Raw genomic sequence first — 18,336 nt, 5'->3', positions numbered from 1 at the left:
ACAATTTCAGTTGCCACTTCTATTCACTTTTACCAAATTAGAGTGAGTATTGGTTTGGGATGCTATTTAGTGAACTTTTTGTTTCCTTTGTTTTTTAAACAAAAGAAACATTAATTTTCCATCTGGTTAACTTTTCGTAATTTTTCCCAAGAAATGTTACTGACTATTGGCCTATATATGTGACCTCTAAAGTCCTACCCTGACCCTGAAGAAGAGGCCTCTTCATTTCTGTTTGATCAGCTATTTCCTTTTCCATCTTCCTAGATGCGAGATCTGTGGATTTACGTGTCGGCAGAAGGCATCCCTTAATTGGCACATGAAGAAGCATGATGCAGATTCCTTCTACCAGTTCTCTTGTAATATCTGTGGCAAAAAATTTGAGAAGAAGGACAGCGTAGTGGCACACAAAGCAAAAAGCCACCCTGAGGTGCTGATTGCCGAAGCTCTGGCTGCCAATGCAGGCGCCCTCATCACCAGCACAGATATCTTGGGCACTAACCCAGAATCCCTGACACAACCTGCAGATGGGCAGGGTCTTCCTCTTCTTCCTGAGCCATTGGGAAACTCCACCTCTGGAGAGTGCCTCCTGCTAGAAGCTGAAGGGATGTCAAAGTCATACTGTAGTGGGACGGAACGGGTGAGCCTGATGGCTGATGGGAAGATCTTTGTGGGAAGTAGCAGCAGTGGGGGCACTGAAGGGCTGGTCATGAACTCGGATATACTCGGTGCTACCACAGAGGTTCTGATTGAAGATTCAGACTCTACTGGACCTTAGTGGAAGGGAAGACTTTGGGCACTGGGACAGCTCAGACTTTGTATTTAAAAGATAAAAAGGACAAAAAAAAAAAAATTTAAAGCATTTAAAATCTAGTAAAATAACTGAAGGGCCTGCTCTTTCCATTGTGGATCACAGCACACACACCTACACCCACCCTCTTCTCCCTCTATTGTCCCCTTTATAAAATTGATGTTGCCTTTACCAAAAAGGTAGGCAAAAAAGAAGAAGCTCTTAAAAGTGAGGGTTATCCTCCTCCTCAGTTCCAGTCAGGCAGACTTCCTGCTCACCGGCAGATCCCTTCTTAAACCTGTAACTCTGATGTGCTCTGGATCAGCTTTTAACTCTTGATAGTATATTACTGTCCTCTAAACCCCTTCTCCTTCACTGCTGCCCTATGGTTCTGGCTTCTACCCACTGCAGCACACTTATTCCCAAAGTATCATACACTTCTAATCTCTGGAGGCTGGCAGCTTGACTTGGCACTTTAGGCCCCTTAAGGTGAGCTGTTAAAACAGCACACCTCTCTCACTCACCCCCATTTCCTCCATTCCCTGCTGGGTTTCAGAAAGGAAGGATTCACGGGGACCACCTCCCTCCTTTGTGATCCCAGCACTTCAGTCCCCTTCCAACACCTCCCTCTGGTTCTCAGTGGTGCTCACTAGCATGGAAGCAGGCTCCCAACAGGGAGGGGGCTGCCCTCTACATGGTTTCTCTGGCCATAAGACAGGGCTCTGTATCAGTGAGAAAAGTCCCAGACTAATGGCAGAAATTTGCACTTTGAACATGTGTGTTTTTGTGTTGTGGAACCTGAGATTCCTTATTTATTAACGGAAAGTCTGATTTTTTTTTGGGGGGGGGTCGTCGTTGCTAGATTTTTGGGGGCTGGGAGAGATTAGGTTATTCTGACATGGGGTCCTTTCTATAAGAGGTACTTTTGAAGGCAAGATACAGGATTGAAGAAGCACAGCCAGCCTCTAAAATATAGCTCTCCAGTGGCCTTTAAAGAAAGCTGGTCCTCAGCACTAACAAAATCACTACAGTAGCCTAGTGCTTTTTTGGAAGCCTTTTTAGGGAAGGAAGTTAGGTTTTTGGTAATTAGTGCTCTTTGAGTTTTTAGAGCATTGAGATTTAGGACTTTTGAGGGGATGAGAAGAAGGGTTGTTCAGGGTCTGAATTACAGATAAAAGATTTTCTCTTGTAAATTTATTTTCTTTTTTTGTCCCCATCATTTCTTTCTACACACCTTCCTGTTGGCCCAATTCTGGCCCCTCGCTTTGTTTTTGGTTTTGCTTTGCTTTATCATTGTTTCATTCCAGGTCCCAGTTATTGAAGGACACTGCCATTAGTGAAGAGATAGTCTATGACTCGTACAATTTGAAGTCAAAGAAAATGGCTGTTTTGTTTCCTTTTTATAAAAATAATACTTCAGAAGAGGAAAGGCTTCCATAGACAAAGTTAATAATCTGTGGAATAATGGCTTTGGCTTTCACCTAAAATTCTGGGAATTACCACATCCATTGAGATAGGGATTTTCTTGGGGGTGGATTGCTTATTACTGGCCATGGGAGAGGCAGGTGGTGTTTTTGTACAAGTTTATAACTCCCAGAAGACTAAAAACTTATTTTGGCAATTTTTAGAGAATTAGAAGGGCAATTTCTATCCTTCTGTGTACCTCACAAGCTGGAGTTAAAGGCTTGCCCTATTCATTGTTTGTCAGAAATGTTGTGATGGCTGTTGGAAAGAATGAAGTTTTGCCGAGAGCAAAATAAGGAACAACTTGTTTTTCACAAACACTAAAACTACAAAGTTTATCAATTTTCTCTTTTATTTTTTCCCAAAAAGAGGGGTAACAAAATGTCATCTCTGAAAGAGGCTTACTTTACACCCACTAGTGTCAGTGGTTGGGATGCCAGGGAATAGGGAGTCAGACACCTACAGTGAATAGACTTAAATGCACTATTGTTTCTTTACAGAGTGTTGCAGATTTGCCATCCCTCCAGTGTGGGGGTAGAAAATGGAATAAGGATAGAAGGGATGTAGAATATGCTTTCCTGCCCACAGTCAGGATTTGGAATTGACTTGGTATGTTGAGTACATTTGAAAAAACTGTCAGATTGATTGGGTTTACAACAAAGTTGTTCCACTCTCGTTATAAGTCCATTTTGTACTGTTTGACTAGCTCTCATCTGTACCGCACACGTACCTTTTTTCTTTGTCACATTTATCTTCTCTGTCTCTGTAAGTTGTATTTGCAGTGATGAGTCATCAGATATTTTAACCACCTACACAAAAGCAAACTGCATTAAAAAAATTAACGAGATTGAAGGAAAATATGTTCTTCCCATATCACACTCCTCCCCACAAAAAGCAACAAGTTCTAATAACTAGAAACTTTCTGTTCTTCCTTTTTTTGACCCCTTTATAGGTACCATTTGCCTATAGTTTGCTTCAATAAATTATTATAGCAGTTTGCAGTCAATCTTAAAATATTCTCCATGGACTTCTATCTTCTTTTTTTCCTTTTGAAAAGATACTAGCACAGTAAAGAGTGGTATAAGTAAGCTGTCTTGTACTAAGTCCTCTCCCCTTTCCTTGTCTGCTTCTCATGTGTCCTTCCAAGGAGCCCTCTTAAAATTCTGCATTTCCTACCCTTAGTCAAATTGTGTTACCTTTTTAATAACTCTCCCCACTGCATATTCTCCATCTTGTGAATTGGCAGTTCAAAATCCTGAAAATGTAATTGACATGCAAGTATTATTTCTGGGAGATGTGCTTCCCCCTAGTCTCTGGTTGCCCAGGGTTATTCTGCATAATTGAGACTTACTATGCTTCAGAGAGTTTGAATAAACACTGGCCAGGATTACTGGGAGTTAAAGAATTCAGGTATGGGAAAGCATCTGCATAGAGCACTTGAACCTCCTGTGTACCTGTTGGAAAAAATATATAAAGAGTGTATTAAACCCAGCCAAGGTTATTAGTCTGATTGTTTGAAGTACCATTTTTCCCTCCTTCTTTTTCCACTTTCCAATGTACTCAAGAAAACTGAAAAATTGTAATGGATCAATTTAAAATATTTTATTTCTTGAAAGCCTTTTTTGCCTGTTGTAATGTGCAGGACCCTTCTCCTTTGATGGGAGAGACAGGTAGTTACCTGAATCTAGGTTGAAAAGGTTATGTAAAAAGAAATTATAATAAAAGGGATACTCTGCTTTTCAAATCCTTGTTTTCTCTTAATCTAGGTAAGGCATATCCAAAATAAATATGTAAAGAAGAAAAATAAAAGTTGTCTTCATGGAAGCAACTTGTCTTCCTTGATTGTACTAAGTTAACAGTTATCCTAAGGGTAAAAAGTTGATGCTGCTGAGAACCCAGTGCCCCCAGCACAGGGTTTATGTGGCAGGTGCTGTTACTTCTCTTGGGCAGAATCAGAGGTAACTTCTGACTCATTTTCATTCTTGATCTCTAATGCTGAGTTGCTATAGGATTCTGTGATCATCTAGCCAACTTGGAAACCCCTCCTGTGTTGTGACAGACTTCTAGAAGAGATGGCCTCATTAGTCTAGTAGAGAGAATGTTAAGGATGCTGTGAGGGTTATGTTAGTCTCATAATGACAAAAACCTTGTTAGCATTTGATGTCAGTGCTTTTTCACAAAACTCAATGTCCACAACAAGTATTAACTTTCAAAAAAAAAATCGTTTTACCTTCTTTAAAGGCCTCCTGTGAGCCACTCACTCCCACTTTTCTCCCCTCCACCCCTTGTTTATTGTTTATGGAAGTTTGCACCTGAGAAGGCATGTGTTTCAACTTAGAGGCAATGTCTATGGCATGAAATAGTGAAGGCTTATTGATTGAGTAGGACACTTGAAGCTCTTCCCCAAGAAGCATCATATTTTAATCTACAGGGTTAAGTTGGATGCAACAGAAGAACAATTCTGCACGTGCTCTTAAACTCTTTTGCCCTCATTTCAAAGCCCAGGTCATTCTTGTATGTTGTTAAGGAGCAGTGTGGTATGACTGGGATGAGGAAGAGAAAGAAAAGCATGTTGTCATTTGAGACTGCCTTGAAAATGTTACCCAGTCAGGGTTGGGTGTTTCCTGTCCTTTGGAAGAGAACAGGCCTAAACAGTACCTTCCCCATCCTGTAGCTATGAGGAAGGCACCATGATTGAGGTTAGAGATACTTACTTAGCTGATTTTTAATTGAGTATAAATGAAACTACATGACGAAATGATAGAAGTGAAAAGATGCTGTATTTTCAGAGGACCTATTTAGCATAAACTTTGTTTCTTGAACAAAATGTGAAAAACCTAAAGGATGAAATTTCAATGTCAATGGGAGAATCAGAGACCTATGTTTTGTGCCTGCTTCCTGGATTTTGTGCATATTAGTTAATTTCTTTAAGCCTCAATTTCGTTATGGAAAATATTTATCTCATAGAATTATTCTAAAGATCAAATAAAGGCTTTAAAGCCTTTAGCACAGTGTCTGGCCCAGAGTAGTTGCTTAATCAATGGCAGCTATATTGTTAGTAATAACAATATTATTGAATACTAGGCCAAGAAGGGAAAAAGAAAAGGAAGAAGAAGACATGACGAATGCAAGGGAGAGTGATAAAATAAACTGATTATGTGTATATGAAGTAGATCACATTAGGCAGGGGTGTCATGAGGATTAGTGTGATAGTGACCTTGTTGCTAAGTGCAAAAGCAAAACAATGACATAAAAACAAGTAGGCTAGGCACTGAGTGGAGGAGAGAGATGGAGGCAGACGCTGCAGGAAAAAAAAGCTGATTAAAAAGGGGCCTTTGATTCCACAGGCACAAAAATCCACAGCCAGGAATTTGCTGCCACCTCTGAGTCAGGCAGGGGGATGGGGGTGGGGTGCACAATCCCATTAGGAGAGAATGCCCAGTGGATTTAGTCTGAGAGTCACATTTCTTATTTGGACCAGTGTAGACAGAAGCAAACCCAGCTCACTTGTTTCCTGGGACAGTTGAGTTAGGAGATGGCCTTTGCAGAGCACTCACCGCTGACCCCTCATCGCCGGGACCTCTGTAGCCGCTCTATCTGGCTAGCAAGGAAGATTCGTTCAGACCTGACTGCTCTTTTGGAATCTTATGTAAGTTGCCTATTTTGCTGTTGTCTGTTTTCACTTGATCTCTTCTGATTAGCCCCTTAACATCATGTTCCAGCCCCCATTACCAATCATCAAGGCCCTAATCATACAGTCATTCATAGATTGGGCACCTATCATCCGACATGGTTCTTTCCCATAAAGAAACTCCTGTGACCCTGTTTTCTTCTCTAGCCTGTTGAGGAGACATGTTCTTTGAGAAAATAGACATGGTCTTCTGGGTAGGATTGGCTCTATGTCATGGAGGCTATTCCTAATATGATTGCCTACAGTCTGGATTCTACCAGAATAGATTAACTATGGGCCCTGTAAGTGTGGGTTCTTCATACACATTGTTCTGAATTTTTGAGCTATGTAAATGAAAGAATGAGGTTTATAGAATTGGGAGAAGAACAGCACAAACCCAAAGAATTTCTCCTCTATAGTATTGGCCACCCAATTTTTCATTACATATATCAAGTCTCTGTGTATCAAAAGAGAATGGTGACCCATACTATCAAAAAAGGATCCCCTAGAAGATTCACTGGAAACTTAGGGACGTATCAAATTGATGAGCTAACCATGGAGTTCCAGATTGGTTTTCTGATGGAGATCCCCATCAGTCTCCACCTAAGGCCTACTATAGAAACACTGAAAAAGAGTTCTAAATTTAGGTTGTCTGGGAATTGGTTTAGCTTTGTATAGCCTCACCAATTAGAAATCTAACTCTTTGAAGTACCTTTTTTTATTTTTATCTTTTTTATCTCATTACCACTGAATTCTCTAAAGTATTGTCTTCCCAATGAGAGTGGATAATGGAGGAGAGGGGGGTTAGAAAAATTCTGCAGTGGGTTAATTCTTGGGATTCCTAATAGGCCTGGCCAGTGTCTTCAAGTATGTTTAAAATTCTTAAAACTCGAGTACGATTCAAGTACTTGTTTCCAGGAGGGAGTTCAAAGTGGGAAGGAGAAGTTGTAGACCAGTGGTTTTCAACCTTTAAAATCTAACGAAACCTGCATATTCTCCCACAAAAAGGAAATAGGTAAAGCAGAATGTATAATTTTAGAATAAAGCCTTCCTAAAATCCAGTCATTGGATCCCAAATGAGTTCCTTTTGGAGATTTTAAAAATTTTTCCAATTTGGATCTCTGACCAGGAAAGTGAATAAGGTCTTACATGAGATTTAGGGATTAAATGAGAATGTTGGGATAATTACAGAAGATGTGATGTTTTTATGTATCCTTGGCCAGATGAAGCATCAGGGCCTGAACGAGAACCTAAACCTGGACTCTGTGGATGGTGTGCCAATGGCAAGCACTGATCGGTGGAGTGAACTGTCTGAGGTGGAGCGACTCCAAGAGAACCTCCAAGCTTACCGCGCTTTCCATGTTATGTTGGCCAGGCTTTTAGAAGACCAGCGGGTTCATTTTACTCCAACTGAAGGGGATTTCCATCAAGCAATACACACCCTTCTACTCCAGGTTGCTGCCTTTGCTTACCAGCTGGAGGAATTAATGATGCTCCTGGAACACAAAATCCCCCCCAATGAGGCTGATGGGATATCTGTCTTTGGAGATGGTGGCCTCTTTGAGAAGAAGCTGTGGGGCCTGAAGGTGTTGCGAGAGCTTTCACAGTGGACAGTGAGGTCCATCCATGACCTTCGACTCATTTCTTCTTATCAGACTGGGATTCCAGCACGTGGGAGCCATTATATTGCTAATGACAAGAAAATATAGCAGTTATCCCTCTTCTCTCTCCTTCGTTATATTTCTAATGGAGTATGCACAGTTCCTGAGGCCTCACTTTCCCATTCTTAAGTTTTGAAAGGTCGACCGTTTTCTGACCCATGAGACCATAGATATTTTCATCAAGCAGGGGTGGAGCCCTGGACAAATGGGCATCCAGGTTTAATCTGGTGTGTGTGTGTGTGGTGTGTTGGGGCCCTGTGGGTGTGGGGGCAAGGGCTGTGTCCTTCCATTTTAGTGTTCTAACCTTTCTACTCACTAAATCAACTCTACAAGTATTTAACAGCCTTACAGGATAAACCTAAGTTTAACTTTAGTCCTAGATGGCTTTTCTGGGAAAATTGAGACAATGAATTAAAAATCCTGGACTCTAGCCAATTCAAACCCTTGGATAATAAAAAGAAGTAACTAACGTTTATTGAGTGTCTGCTATATGTAGCGATATGCCAGGGGCTTTGTGTATGTTATTTCACAACAACCCTATTGAGGGAAGTAGTGTTATTCCCATCTGGCAGATGAGAAAACAGGCTCACAGAAATGATAACTTGGTCAAGGTTACCCTACTAGCAAATGGCACACTTAAGTTTGAACCCAGATACTTCTCATCCCAAAAAGCTATGTGCCCTTCAGTTCAGAGGCCTGATCATGACCCTCTGTCATTGCACCTCTTTCCCACAGAGGGTTGGAAAATAGATCCATGTAATCGGTCCCTGACGCTGAAAAAACAATCCCCGTTATATATCCTGATAGATCAGTGGCACAGTAAAGGCACAATTTTTTGCCCACATTTGGCAAAGATGAGAGTAGTGGAGATCTTAACATTCTGTTTGCGGAAAAGAGTAGACCCACCATTTCTGAAATTGGGAAACTGAGGATGTGCAGTAACACAGCCTGCTTTAAAGCATCCACAAATGTTTTGGGTTGGGCACAGCTCATACCAGCTTACCTCACATTTATTGTGATCAGCAGTGTAGCGATACAGGCACTGTAAGCAAGCATTCATGGACAATGGTTGGAATAGTACTCAGGTTAAAATGTCACAAAACTCCTTTACCACACATTCTTTGGACTTAGTCATGAGGATAGGGTGAGGCCCACTCTGTTCCCAGTGGGAATGCCAGCGATTTTAAAACAATATACAGCACAGCCTCCATGTTTCACAACAAAGGGGCAAGACTCTGTTTAATGTTCTTGAGAGAGACGCAGTGTGAAAGACACCAACTGGTAAATGTGGGCATTAATGGAAAAGGTCATTTATGGTCAGGCCTGTGAACTAGTGGTGTAGTATAAATCCCAAAGTTCTCAGGTATGAAATTTGACACTCCCAGTTAAAGTCACCATCTTGGATGGAGCACCCAAATCAATTTAGTTTACTTATTTGAAGCTCCCATGCTCATAAGTAAACCATGAATCAGAAAGGGCTAGCACCCATAGGTTGCATGAGATGGACTGGGGTGACCTAGCTAGTGTCTATTTCCCACAAGGTTTTGTGTCCAAAACTCTACGAGGTCAGTGTTAGGAGGACTCTGGGTTGGGTATTGTGGCAATACAGGGGACAGAAGGCAGTATGCACTTGTGGAAATGAGCTTGTATGCATAGAAGACGTCAATACTGGGTGGAATTGTGAGGCACAGGTTTAAGTGTTAGGGAGTTAAAGGAAGGAGCCCACTGAGAGCCTGACATCCCTTTCTGGAGGAGGAGGAGTTCAAAGGTTGGCTGAGTACCAAATGAAGAGAAATGAGAGAGACGGAAGAGTTGCCTTGGTTAGAAGAATGAGAGGTGACAAACATTTGGGTCCCGCTACCACTACAGGTTTATTGTTTGGTTTTATTTCATTTGTAATTTTGGTAGATAGCTAGATGCCTTGTCAGTAAATGCATAGAGGCTTATTCCATTCATGCTTTTTCTTAGACTGATTCTTCTGCTTCGAGACCAGTATTTTTCCTTGATAAAGTACCTGCTTATTAGTGTGAAGCTCTCAGATTTAATAATCTAAATACGTGTGAAATATTTTAGGCTCTTTCTGTTTTAATGGTTAAAGATGTGACTACATTTCTTAGTGGGGAATACCTGATTACAGACTTGCTGAATCTGGAAGGAGCGACCCTTCCCCGAGTGTGTTTTCATATTCAGCAGATGGGCCAAAGTGGATGTCGGCAGAAGTCTCAAAAGTCAATGGGGGTACAGTTTAAGCTCTACTGAATTACATGTGAAGGAATATTTATATAGAAGAGGCACATTCGAAGCAGCAGAGTCCAGAAAAGATACAACTTTACCATTGAACTAGGAGGAAATAGGAAGCTACATAAGTCTCGATGAGGTCACAAGCAGCAAGTCACAAGCAATGAAACTCCCAGCATTGTGCTAAGAGTTGTGTCAGTTTCTTCTTCCAAAAGTTTGCAGTCTGCCTCAGAAGAAGAATGGGGAAAATACTTAGAAAAGTATAGATGAAATAAGGGAGAAATGAGCACTTAGCTTTGAAAACAAAGTCACAGACATGTATGGATCTGAGCGTGTAGACTGCATCACGCTTATCTGAAATGGACAGGACATTGGAGAAGGGACCAACAGTAGGTCCATGTTCTAGGTATGTTCTTAAAATACAGATAGCAATAATGGCAACACTGGAAGTGTGTTTTGTTCTGTTTTTAAGGATCCAGAACCCAAAAGATTTTTTGTCTTTAGATTTTGTTCCCTTGTTTCTTAGGTCTATATATAGATAGGATCTCTGGGGAATCATTTTTATATACATGTAAACTATAGTTATATAATATACAACCATAAAATTTATATATAATATATAACCTATAACTATATAGTGCTATATATACATATATATTTGTGTGTGTATATATATACATATGCATATATACATACATGGCATGTATATATATGGCATATATACATATAAAAGGCATGGATGTAGTTCCTAACTCGTATTTTGTCAGTTATTTCTTCTATCCCACAGCCTGTAGAAAAATCCTCTGTGGGAGAGAGATTCTGTTTTCCTGAATCTGTTAAGGAATTGCATATATGAGAGTTGATAAACTCTTTTTACATTGATTTAAGAAGATTATTTGGAAAAAAACTTGCAAACTGGCACAAATTCACAGGCCAAGCATCCAATAAAATAAGCTTTGAAATAGGTTTGAGGGAAGTGAGAGTTTATTTAATAAAGTCATAGCCTTGGTATTGCTGTTATTTCAGCCTGCTGTGGATTTAGGCCCAATGGATGACTCACTGTTGTGACCACTGGTCAAACAGGCAGAGGACAAGTAAATATTTTAGGGAAATGTATCTCTGAAGTGGTTTAGAATGACTTTATGAATCCTCAGCTCCTAAGTAGCTGAGCACCTTATCTCTCTTAATACTAAAGAGTAAAATAGAACTGCAGGATGCAAAAGGGCTTCCACCAGGGTGAGAAAGTGATTGGTGAAGAGGAAAAGGGAAAAAAGTTTGGATATCCCTTCAGTTGGTTTACAGTGTGTGCACGTGTGTTGGTCACTAGACAATGTTTAGGCCACGGCATTTAAAAAGAATGGTTTGGCCTCCTGCCTCATCCCACCTCTGAATGTTGGTACATTGAAAAAGTGAAAGTGATAAAAAATTTCATCTTTTCACTCAAAAGCCTCTATAGAGCTCTAAAGGCTACAGATACAATAAAAGTATAATTTTATATTTTGGTGAAATATTTGTAGGGTGTGTGGTAACATCCTTGTGCATGTGATTCGTATATTACTTGGATCCATCTGTTTTTTGGCAGATAGAAAATAAAAGATGCAAGAATGGCTAACAATAAAGATCTCGCCTCAGCAGGATCGTGAGTTGCTTCTTTTATTTCTGCATCTTTGGATAAGCAAGAGGAATTTCAAGTGATTTCAACATTGGATGAAACGTAATCCTCCCAGCCAGGGCCAGGCTCAGTAGAGCGTGCCGGGTGAATCACCATGATGCCAGGCCACCGGGAAAATCTCCCAAGGCCAGTCAGCCTAGAAAAGGTAGATTGCCCCGTACCTACCAGCTAGCCTGCAGATGAGACAGATTTCCTTTTGCATGGTTTTATTTCAAGTATTTGAACCCTAGTCAAACTTTTGGAGGACAGCGAAGAACCCCAATTAGCCCATTTCCAGTCTAGTTTGAAGGTAGAATCCAAGTTGGGGAAGATATGAAAAATGAGGAAGAGATGCTGTATTTTTATCCACAGGTTCAAGGTTGTATGAATACTGCAGTTACTTACGGCAGGTAGTCTAATTTATCCTCTGAAATACTACCTCACAAATGAGGGAAGTGAGGACGAGCCAGGAACTCCGCCAAGTCCCTCCCCCAGCACCTGACAGGTTGGAGTGTTAGTTCTGGCTCCAAGACCAACTGACTACACTCCACTGCCATGAGCCACCTAGCAATTGAGGTCATTTTATGCTGAAATCTGTTCTCCGTCTCCATAATTCACTTTCCCTGGATAAAGCCAGTACAAATTTCTGCCAAATCCTGCTTGGTGACAAACTCTGGTAAGTTTCCAAATTTTGAGACAAGTGACCTTTTCCTGAGCTTCCTCATTTATGAAATGGAAATGACAACTAACTTCACAGGTTGACTGATGCTTTAGACAAATGAGTATCTGAAAGTACATGTGAAGGACATGCAAGCATCAAGTATATAATGTCTCAGGCTGGATTCGGGTAAGACCTTCAGCTGAGGGGCGAGCTCTGTTGAGCATCTCGGAGAAATGCCAGTTGCCCCCAGAGTCCCGCCTGGTCACAGCCTAGACATCACCCTGTTGTTCCTGTGAGCCTTTGGCCACTAGAGGCCAACCCAATCTCACCAGCAGCTGCCAGGAATCCCGCCCCTCCCTGAGCTGAGACAGGGCTGTTCTCTACAGCCAGAAGGTGGCGTTCACCATAGGCGGGCTCAGACAAGCTCTGGAGCCGCAGGTAGACTGCCCAGGGTGTGTGAAAGCTCGCATTTGGTCTTGGAATCACCTGCCATCTGCCCACACCCTCCTTTTACACAGAAAGGAACTCAGACTAAACCATGAAACAGCACTCCAGGGCTCAAGACATTCTATTATCTGTCCCCATGTCCCAGCAAGAAAGTAGAATTAGAACTACAATGTGGTCTTCCTGCTTCTCCGTCGGACCAACTTCAGGAGACTTCTGGTGTCCCTGCATCCTTCTCCCTGCACTCTCCTACCAGCACTCTGGCAAACCTTCCTCTGACAAGCCTTCAGAAACTTGGAACAGCAACTCATAACCCAGACTTCTCTTGCCAGCCCAGCCGCCACCTCTGCTATCATTTGGTGGTCCTGTATGTCATCCCTCCCCTGATATGGGAAAAGTGGGACCCAGTTTGAGGTAATGGTTAAATATGCTATTCCTTCCAGGATCTCTGTCATTTGAACAAGGGACCCAGGGAAGCTTTTTAAAAATACATTTCTGAGGCAGGTGTCTGTCTTGAGGTCAGACCAGCCCTATGCCACACCATTAGATAAAGGTTTAGAACTACTTTCTCCACCCAATGATCCCTGACTCTTACCCCAAAGCGTGGGGTTGGGGGACAGTTGGAGGTCACACAGAGAACTTAGAAGGCTGCTGAAAAAAAAAATGACCAACCTGGTTCTAAGCTCCAAAGCTCAGGCTTTGAGCAGTTTCCTGCCCTGCTCCAGCCAAATTCAACAGCGGAACATATTGATGCCTACTTTGGGCCAGTAATAAGGATACAGAAGGGAATGTTAATGATAGTAGCAAACATGTATTCACTGTTTTACTCGGTGCCAGTAACCGTTCTAACTGCTTTACTTCATTAACTCATTTATTCCTCACAAAAACTCTATGAGGTAGGTACTGATGGGGTTCAGGGCAGGCTGCCCCAAAATGGGTTGCTTTGGCATCTTATTTTAAACCAGTGCAAGAAGGGCTCTCTGGCCCCTTCTTTGTCCCCTGAAAGCAAGAAATACATCTCCATGGGGAAGTACCCTCCCTGTCCCAGGAGAGAGACCTCCTCATCACCAGAGGGAATTAAGGGCCGAGAAAGCTGTTTAAACAAACCTTGTTATTTCTTCACCCATCTTCTACTCCAAGAGCCCAAACCCCTTGGTCTTGTCAATTCTTCACAGATGTGTTTGTCTAAAAGGTGTTAAAGCTGCCTGCTCTGGTCATTTCTTTAAGCCTCATAAATTTTTATACGAGTCTGTATGAAATTAAATTTGTTTTTCTCCTCTTAATCTGCCTCATGCCAATTTAATAATTAGACCAGCCAACGAACCCTGAGGGGAAGAAAGGAGTATAAAGTACAAAGATTCTTAGTGTACAACTGAGAAAACAGGCACAGACAGCAGACAGTTCCCTCTTGTGGTGGGGACAGCTCTGAGAAAGACAACAGGTATACAGCCAGTGGGGACAGAAGTCAGGGTAAAAACAGAGGGGCAGGAGCCCCAAGGGAGGGAGGAATGGAAGAGAAGGTCTCCAGACAGACACTTTGGGAGCTGGGCTTTGAAAAATGACTAAAATTTGGGCCTTGGGAAAATATAACAAGTGGGCAAGAACATTTTGGAGAGAAGGAGCAGCACTAGTCAAGGCTTGGCTGCTGGGAGGCAGGTGGCATGTTTGCAAGTGTTCACCAGGCCTGAGTGTGGGGTTCTCCACCAGCCACAGTAGGAGTGAGGTGCCGGCACCTTCACAAGAGACTGGAAGGTATTTTTCAAGAAGGAATCCTGTGGTTCTGTAAAAGCTGTACTGGACGTGGATGTGGCCTTGGGTAGAGGGATCCTTTAGGAAGATGCTGTCATTCTCAAGGTAGGACATGTTCCAGCAGTTGGTGGAAATGTTAGAGGCACTAGGATATAGGCGTGAACACAACATAATTCCTGATCTTTTAAAATTTGAATTCTGGTAGGGGAAGATAGGCAACACATAATACAATTTAGAAAGGGATAAGAATTATATAGGAAATCAAAAAAGTGCTATTAAAGAATTACCAAGAGACAGGGTCATGATGGGCTTTCTCAAGTGGTTATTTTCTCCCAAAATCTGAATGATGAGGAGCTTGCCCCCAAACGACCTGAGAGTCAGCACTGTGGGCACAGAGAACTATCTAGTGCTTAGCCCTGAGGCAGGACCGAGCTTCCCATTCACTTGGAACTGAAAGGAGGCCAACACGGCTGAAACCAGGAGGGACAAGGGAGTGATGCCAGTGCCAAGGCCCTCAGCCAAAGACCAGGAGAAGCACACCTGTGGTTAAACAGGTGGCCTCATTACCTGTTACGGCAAGGAAGAACGAGCACCATGGGAAGCTGTGGGGTATCTCAGTAGGAAAGTGTTAGAACATACTGTAGAGTGAGGCTTCAGCTGGGTGACTCAGGGGAGGGCCTGGGAAAGCAGAGGCTCACTCTCACTTGGATGCTATCAAAAAATGAGTGCAATTCCATGGTTGGGCATTTGGCAGGTGGCACAGGGACCTTGCTTTTGTCGGTGATTAGACAAAATTAGGAAGTGGTGCTGTTTTGTTTCACTTACCATGGTATCAGGGTAGCTTTGTGTGAGGCTATTATCCTATGAGATCGTTTAGATTGGTCATGAGCCTCACTGGCCAAGAGCCTCAGACCAGCTTGTAATACTACTGCAGTCCAGCTGTGGACGTCAGTCAATGCCGCGCATCACAGGCTTCATGTTTTCTCTCTCACTGGCAATAAGAGTGTGTGGAAAGGGACCTGGATTTTGTTTTCACTGCTGAACACAGACAACAAGTACACAACCAACTCTGACAGAAGTCAATGAAGGGTTAATATTTCTACATAGACAACAAAAAGCATCTCATCCTAGATTAAAATGAACCCAGTCATAAGGCTGCCCCTGATTTCTGACAGCACCCAATTCAGAGCAAAACTATACCTCGCTGTATCCTTCCCTAAACTAACCCAAATCCAAAGCCTATAATGAGTCCCTGCTAACACTTCCTTATTGAGGTGCCTCAAAGTTCCCCATGATAAGGCTGCTCTCTCCCTCACTGCGACAAGCCAATAAGCCCAACTTTGACTGCAGATGTTGTCCTAGGAGTCTGGCTAAAGAGAAATGCAAAGAGAAATCACTGGAAATTTTAAAGCAGGAAAGTGACATGACATGACTCACATTTTTTAAATGAGCACTCAAGGCCCTGTGAGCAGATGGGTTTATGAGGGTAAGAGAAGAAGCAATCCAGATGATGGCGAACCTGAATTAAAAGTGACAGTGGATGAAGAAAGGGGACAGCTCTGATCATCACGGTCGAGGAGTTAGTGTGGGAAGCTGGGCAGAAGGGCACGGAGCTTCAGGAAGAGGGAAGAAGAAAAGAGTGTCTTCTCCCAACTAGGAGGAGAATGAGCAAATTAGGCAAGAAACATGGACGGGGGAACAGGTATTGAGGGTAGCACAGGAGAGCACAAGTCTGGTTTTTCCAGATGTTGAGTTGAATGTGGAGCACAGCAATCATGGAAGAAGGACTGGGGGAAATACCGAGGAATGAAGCTGGATACGAAGGTTAGGGCTCAACCACAGGGGCCTTGGGCATCATGCTAAGGAATTTAGATTCATTGCATAGGGCAGTGAGGACACATTCAAGGTTTTTATTAGATCAGTGACCCTCTTAAAGTCAGCATTAAAAAGACCAAGACCAGAAGGACGGAAAGATAAGGAAAAATCACCAGGGGTCACGTCAGTTCTTCTGCCTTAGTTCTATAGGGAGTTGCAAGGGTCCCCCTGTCCAAATCCAAGTGCAGAGCCCCCTGTGATTCTGACGGTCACCAGAGCTTTCGTCGTCCTGAGGCCTATCAGGAAATCCCCCTACTCTTCACCTCTCACAGTGGGCAGATTTGCATCTCCCAAGAAGGTTTTCATCATAGTCAGGTTGGAACTAAGATCGAATTTAGCAACATAAAATGTATAGAAAGGGCCAGATTTTGGTTCTAAGCTTTCAGAAGTCAAAATAAGGACACCGACCTCTTTATTTTACGTGACGTGCAGCGTCCATAAGACAGCAACGAGCCAGTTGTCCCAGCCCTCCGGGAGAAGACCTTGTGTGGTGTCCAAGGAACAACTCCCTGACAGTAGCCCAGCCGTCTCCATCCTGTCAGTGGCTGGGATAGGACTATAGCGCTCTCTCCACCATTACCCGGAGTCTGGAAAGGGATGTGGAGCCCGGATGGTTGTACCATGCTCCCACGTCTCCTTTGCCCATTCCTTTTTAAACATTTTTTTTTGAATTTTTATTTTATGATAGTCACAGAGAGAGAGAGAGAGAGAGAGAGAGAGAGAGAGAGAGAGGCAGAGACATAGGCAGAGGGAGAAGCAGGCTCCATGCACCGGGAGCCCGATGTGGGATTCGATCCCGGGTCTCCAGGATCGCGCCCTGGGCCAAAGGCAGGCGCGCTAAACCGCTGCGCCACCCAGGGATCCCTGCCCATTCCTTTTATTTTTATTTTTTGTGTAACTTGCCTAGAATACTTTGAGACAGCAAAAACTTCAGGTTTATTCACATTTGTATTTATTCAAGCACTTATAATAGGCAAAATGGGGCTTAAAGCTGGGTTATTAATGAAGTAATACATTTAAGAATCCAAGCGGGGCAGGTCTCCTAAAAGGATTTGACAACTGGCTCTCATTGCTCAGGGTCTCACAAGACCACTTCTGTTTTCTTTCATTCCGCAAACTTGAAGAGTCCCTACTACGTGTGCTGCTTGATGCTGAGCTCTGAACGTAGCTACAGTGAGCACGCTATCCCTACCCCCTTCCACAGAGCTCGCAGTTTGGGTGAAGAACTCATGCAATGTGACCGACTCACAGTGACATGCAGCTGAAGAGGCTGAGAAGAGTTTACGAGATGTTTCTTCCTGGGAGACTGAAGGAGCGTGTGAGGTAGCGGGAGAAGGGGCAAACAGAAATGTATTGTCCCGGGAGAACTGAAACCATCAGGAAGGAAAGAGTGTGTTGAAAGAATCCTTGCCGGCCAGCAGAACTGAACACATCTGAAAACGTGCCTGCCTGAGACCAAGAGTCCTGTCCCATCCAGGAAGCCTTTCCAGCCCCTTCCCACTTAGAATTTGTGTCCCGCATTCCCTTTCTCATATGTCTTGTTCGAAGCTCTATGACATTTCCACAACGAGTAGTTTTTATTTTGTGAATGTCTGACCCACTCAACGGTGAGTCTTGATAATACATCTTTGTGTATCCAGGGCACCACGGCTCACCTCCACACATCCCCATCAGGATTATCTGCACATTGTAGGGCGTCTGGGTGGCTGAGTCTGTTAAGCCTCTGCCTTTGGCTCAGGTTGTAATCTTGGGATCCTGGGATGGAGCTCCACATAGAGTCATAGAGTTGTCCTCCCTGCTCAGTGGAGAGTCTGATTCTCCTCCTCCCTCTGCCCCTCCCCCTGCTCATGCTCTCTCTCTCTCTCTCTCAAATAAATAAAATCCTAAAAAAAAAAAAAAAAAAATTATCTGCACATTGTGACAGCTCAGGGTGACATGCCAGACACTGCACTAGGGGATTTTCTGGCATTATCTTGTTTAATCCTTATAACAATTTATGACACCAGTCTCATGATTATCTCCATTTTACAGATGAGATTAGTTCTCAGAGAGGTGAGACGATTTGCCTCTGTACACAAGCAGGTGCACTGGGATGTAAACTTAGTTCTGTCTGATTTGGTTCTGGGATCCTACTCT

The 18,336-nt window shown here is 42.9% G+C and overlaps 2 protein-coding genes across 8 annotated transcripts in view; both read left to right on the top strand.

The window, feature by feature from the left end:
* The window catches only part of ZFP91 (ZFP91 zinc finger protein, atypical E3 ubiquitin ligase), a 47,049-nt gene extending 43,054 nt beyond the window's left edge, over positions 1-3,995 (top strand). For both annotated transcript variants that reach the window (XM_025452288.3, XM_025452286.3), the window contains exon 11: positions 265-3,995. In XM_025452288.3, the coding sequence (XP_025308073.3) occupies positions 265-775 (511 nt within the window). In that variant the 3' untranslated portion in view covers positions 776-3,995. The remainder of the gene's footprint in view (positions 1-264) is intronic.
* CNTF (ciliary neurotrophic factor) lies at positions 497-8,057 on the top strand. Of its 6 annotated transcripts, none has more exons than XM_049096801.1 (3): positions 497-637; positions 5,733-5,900; positions 7,145-8,057. In XM_049096801.1, the coding sequence occupies exons 2-3, from the start codon at positions 5,787-5,789 to the stop codon at positions 7,628-7,630; spliced, it is 600 nt and encodes a 199-aa protein (XP_048952758.1). In that variant the 5' UTR covers positions 497-637; positions 5,733-5,786; the 3' UTR covers positions 7,631-8,057. The 6 variants fall into 6 exon arrangements, with proteins under 6 accessions (XP_048952758.1, XP_048952759.1, XP_048952755.1 ...); XM_049096802.1 differs by having other exon boundaries at positions 499-637; positions 5,738-5,900; XM_049096798.1 differs by lacking the exon at positions 497-637 and adding an exon at positions 2,732-2,860 and having other exon boundaries at positions 5,738-5,900.
* The last annotated feature ends 10,279 nt before the right edge of the window (positions 8,058-18,336 follow it).

This window comes from Canis lupus, chromosome 18 (assembly GCF_003254725.2).
Source record: "Canis lupus dingo isolate Sandy chromosome 18, ASM325472v2, whole genome shotgun sequence".
Classification (NCBI taxonomy): Eukaryota; Metazoa; Chordata; class Mammalia; order Carnivora; family Canidae; genus Canis; species Canis lupus.
The sequence above is the reverse complement of the archived record's forward strand: the minus strand, read 5'-3'. Positions and strand labels throughout refer to the sequence as shown.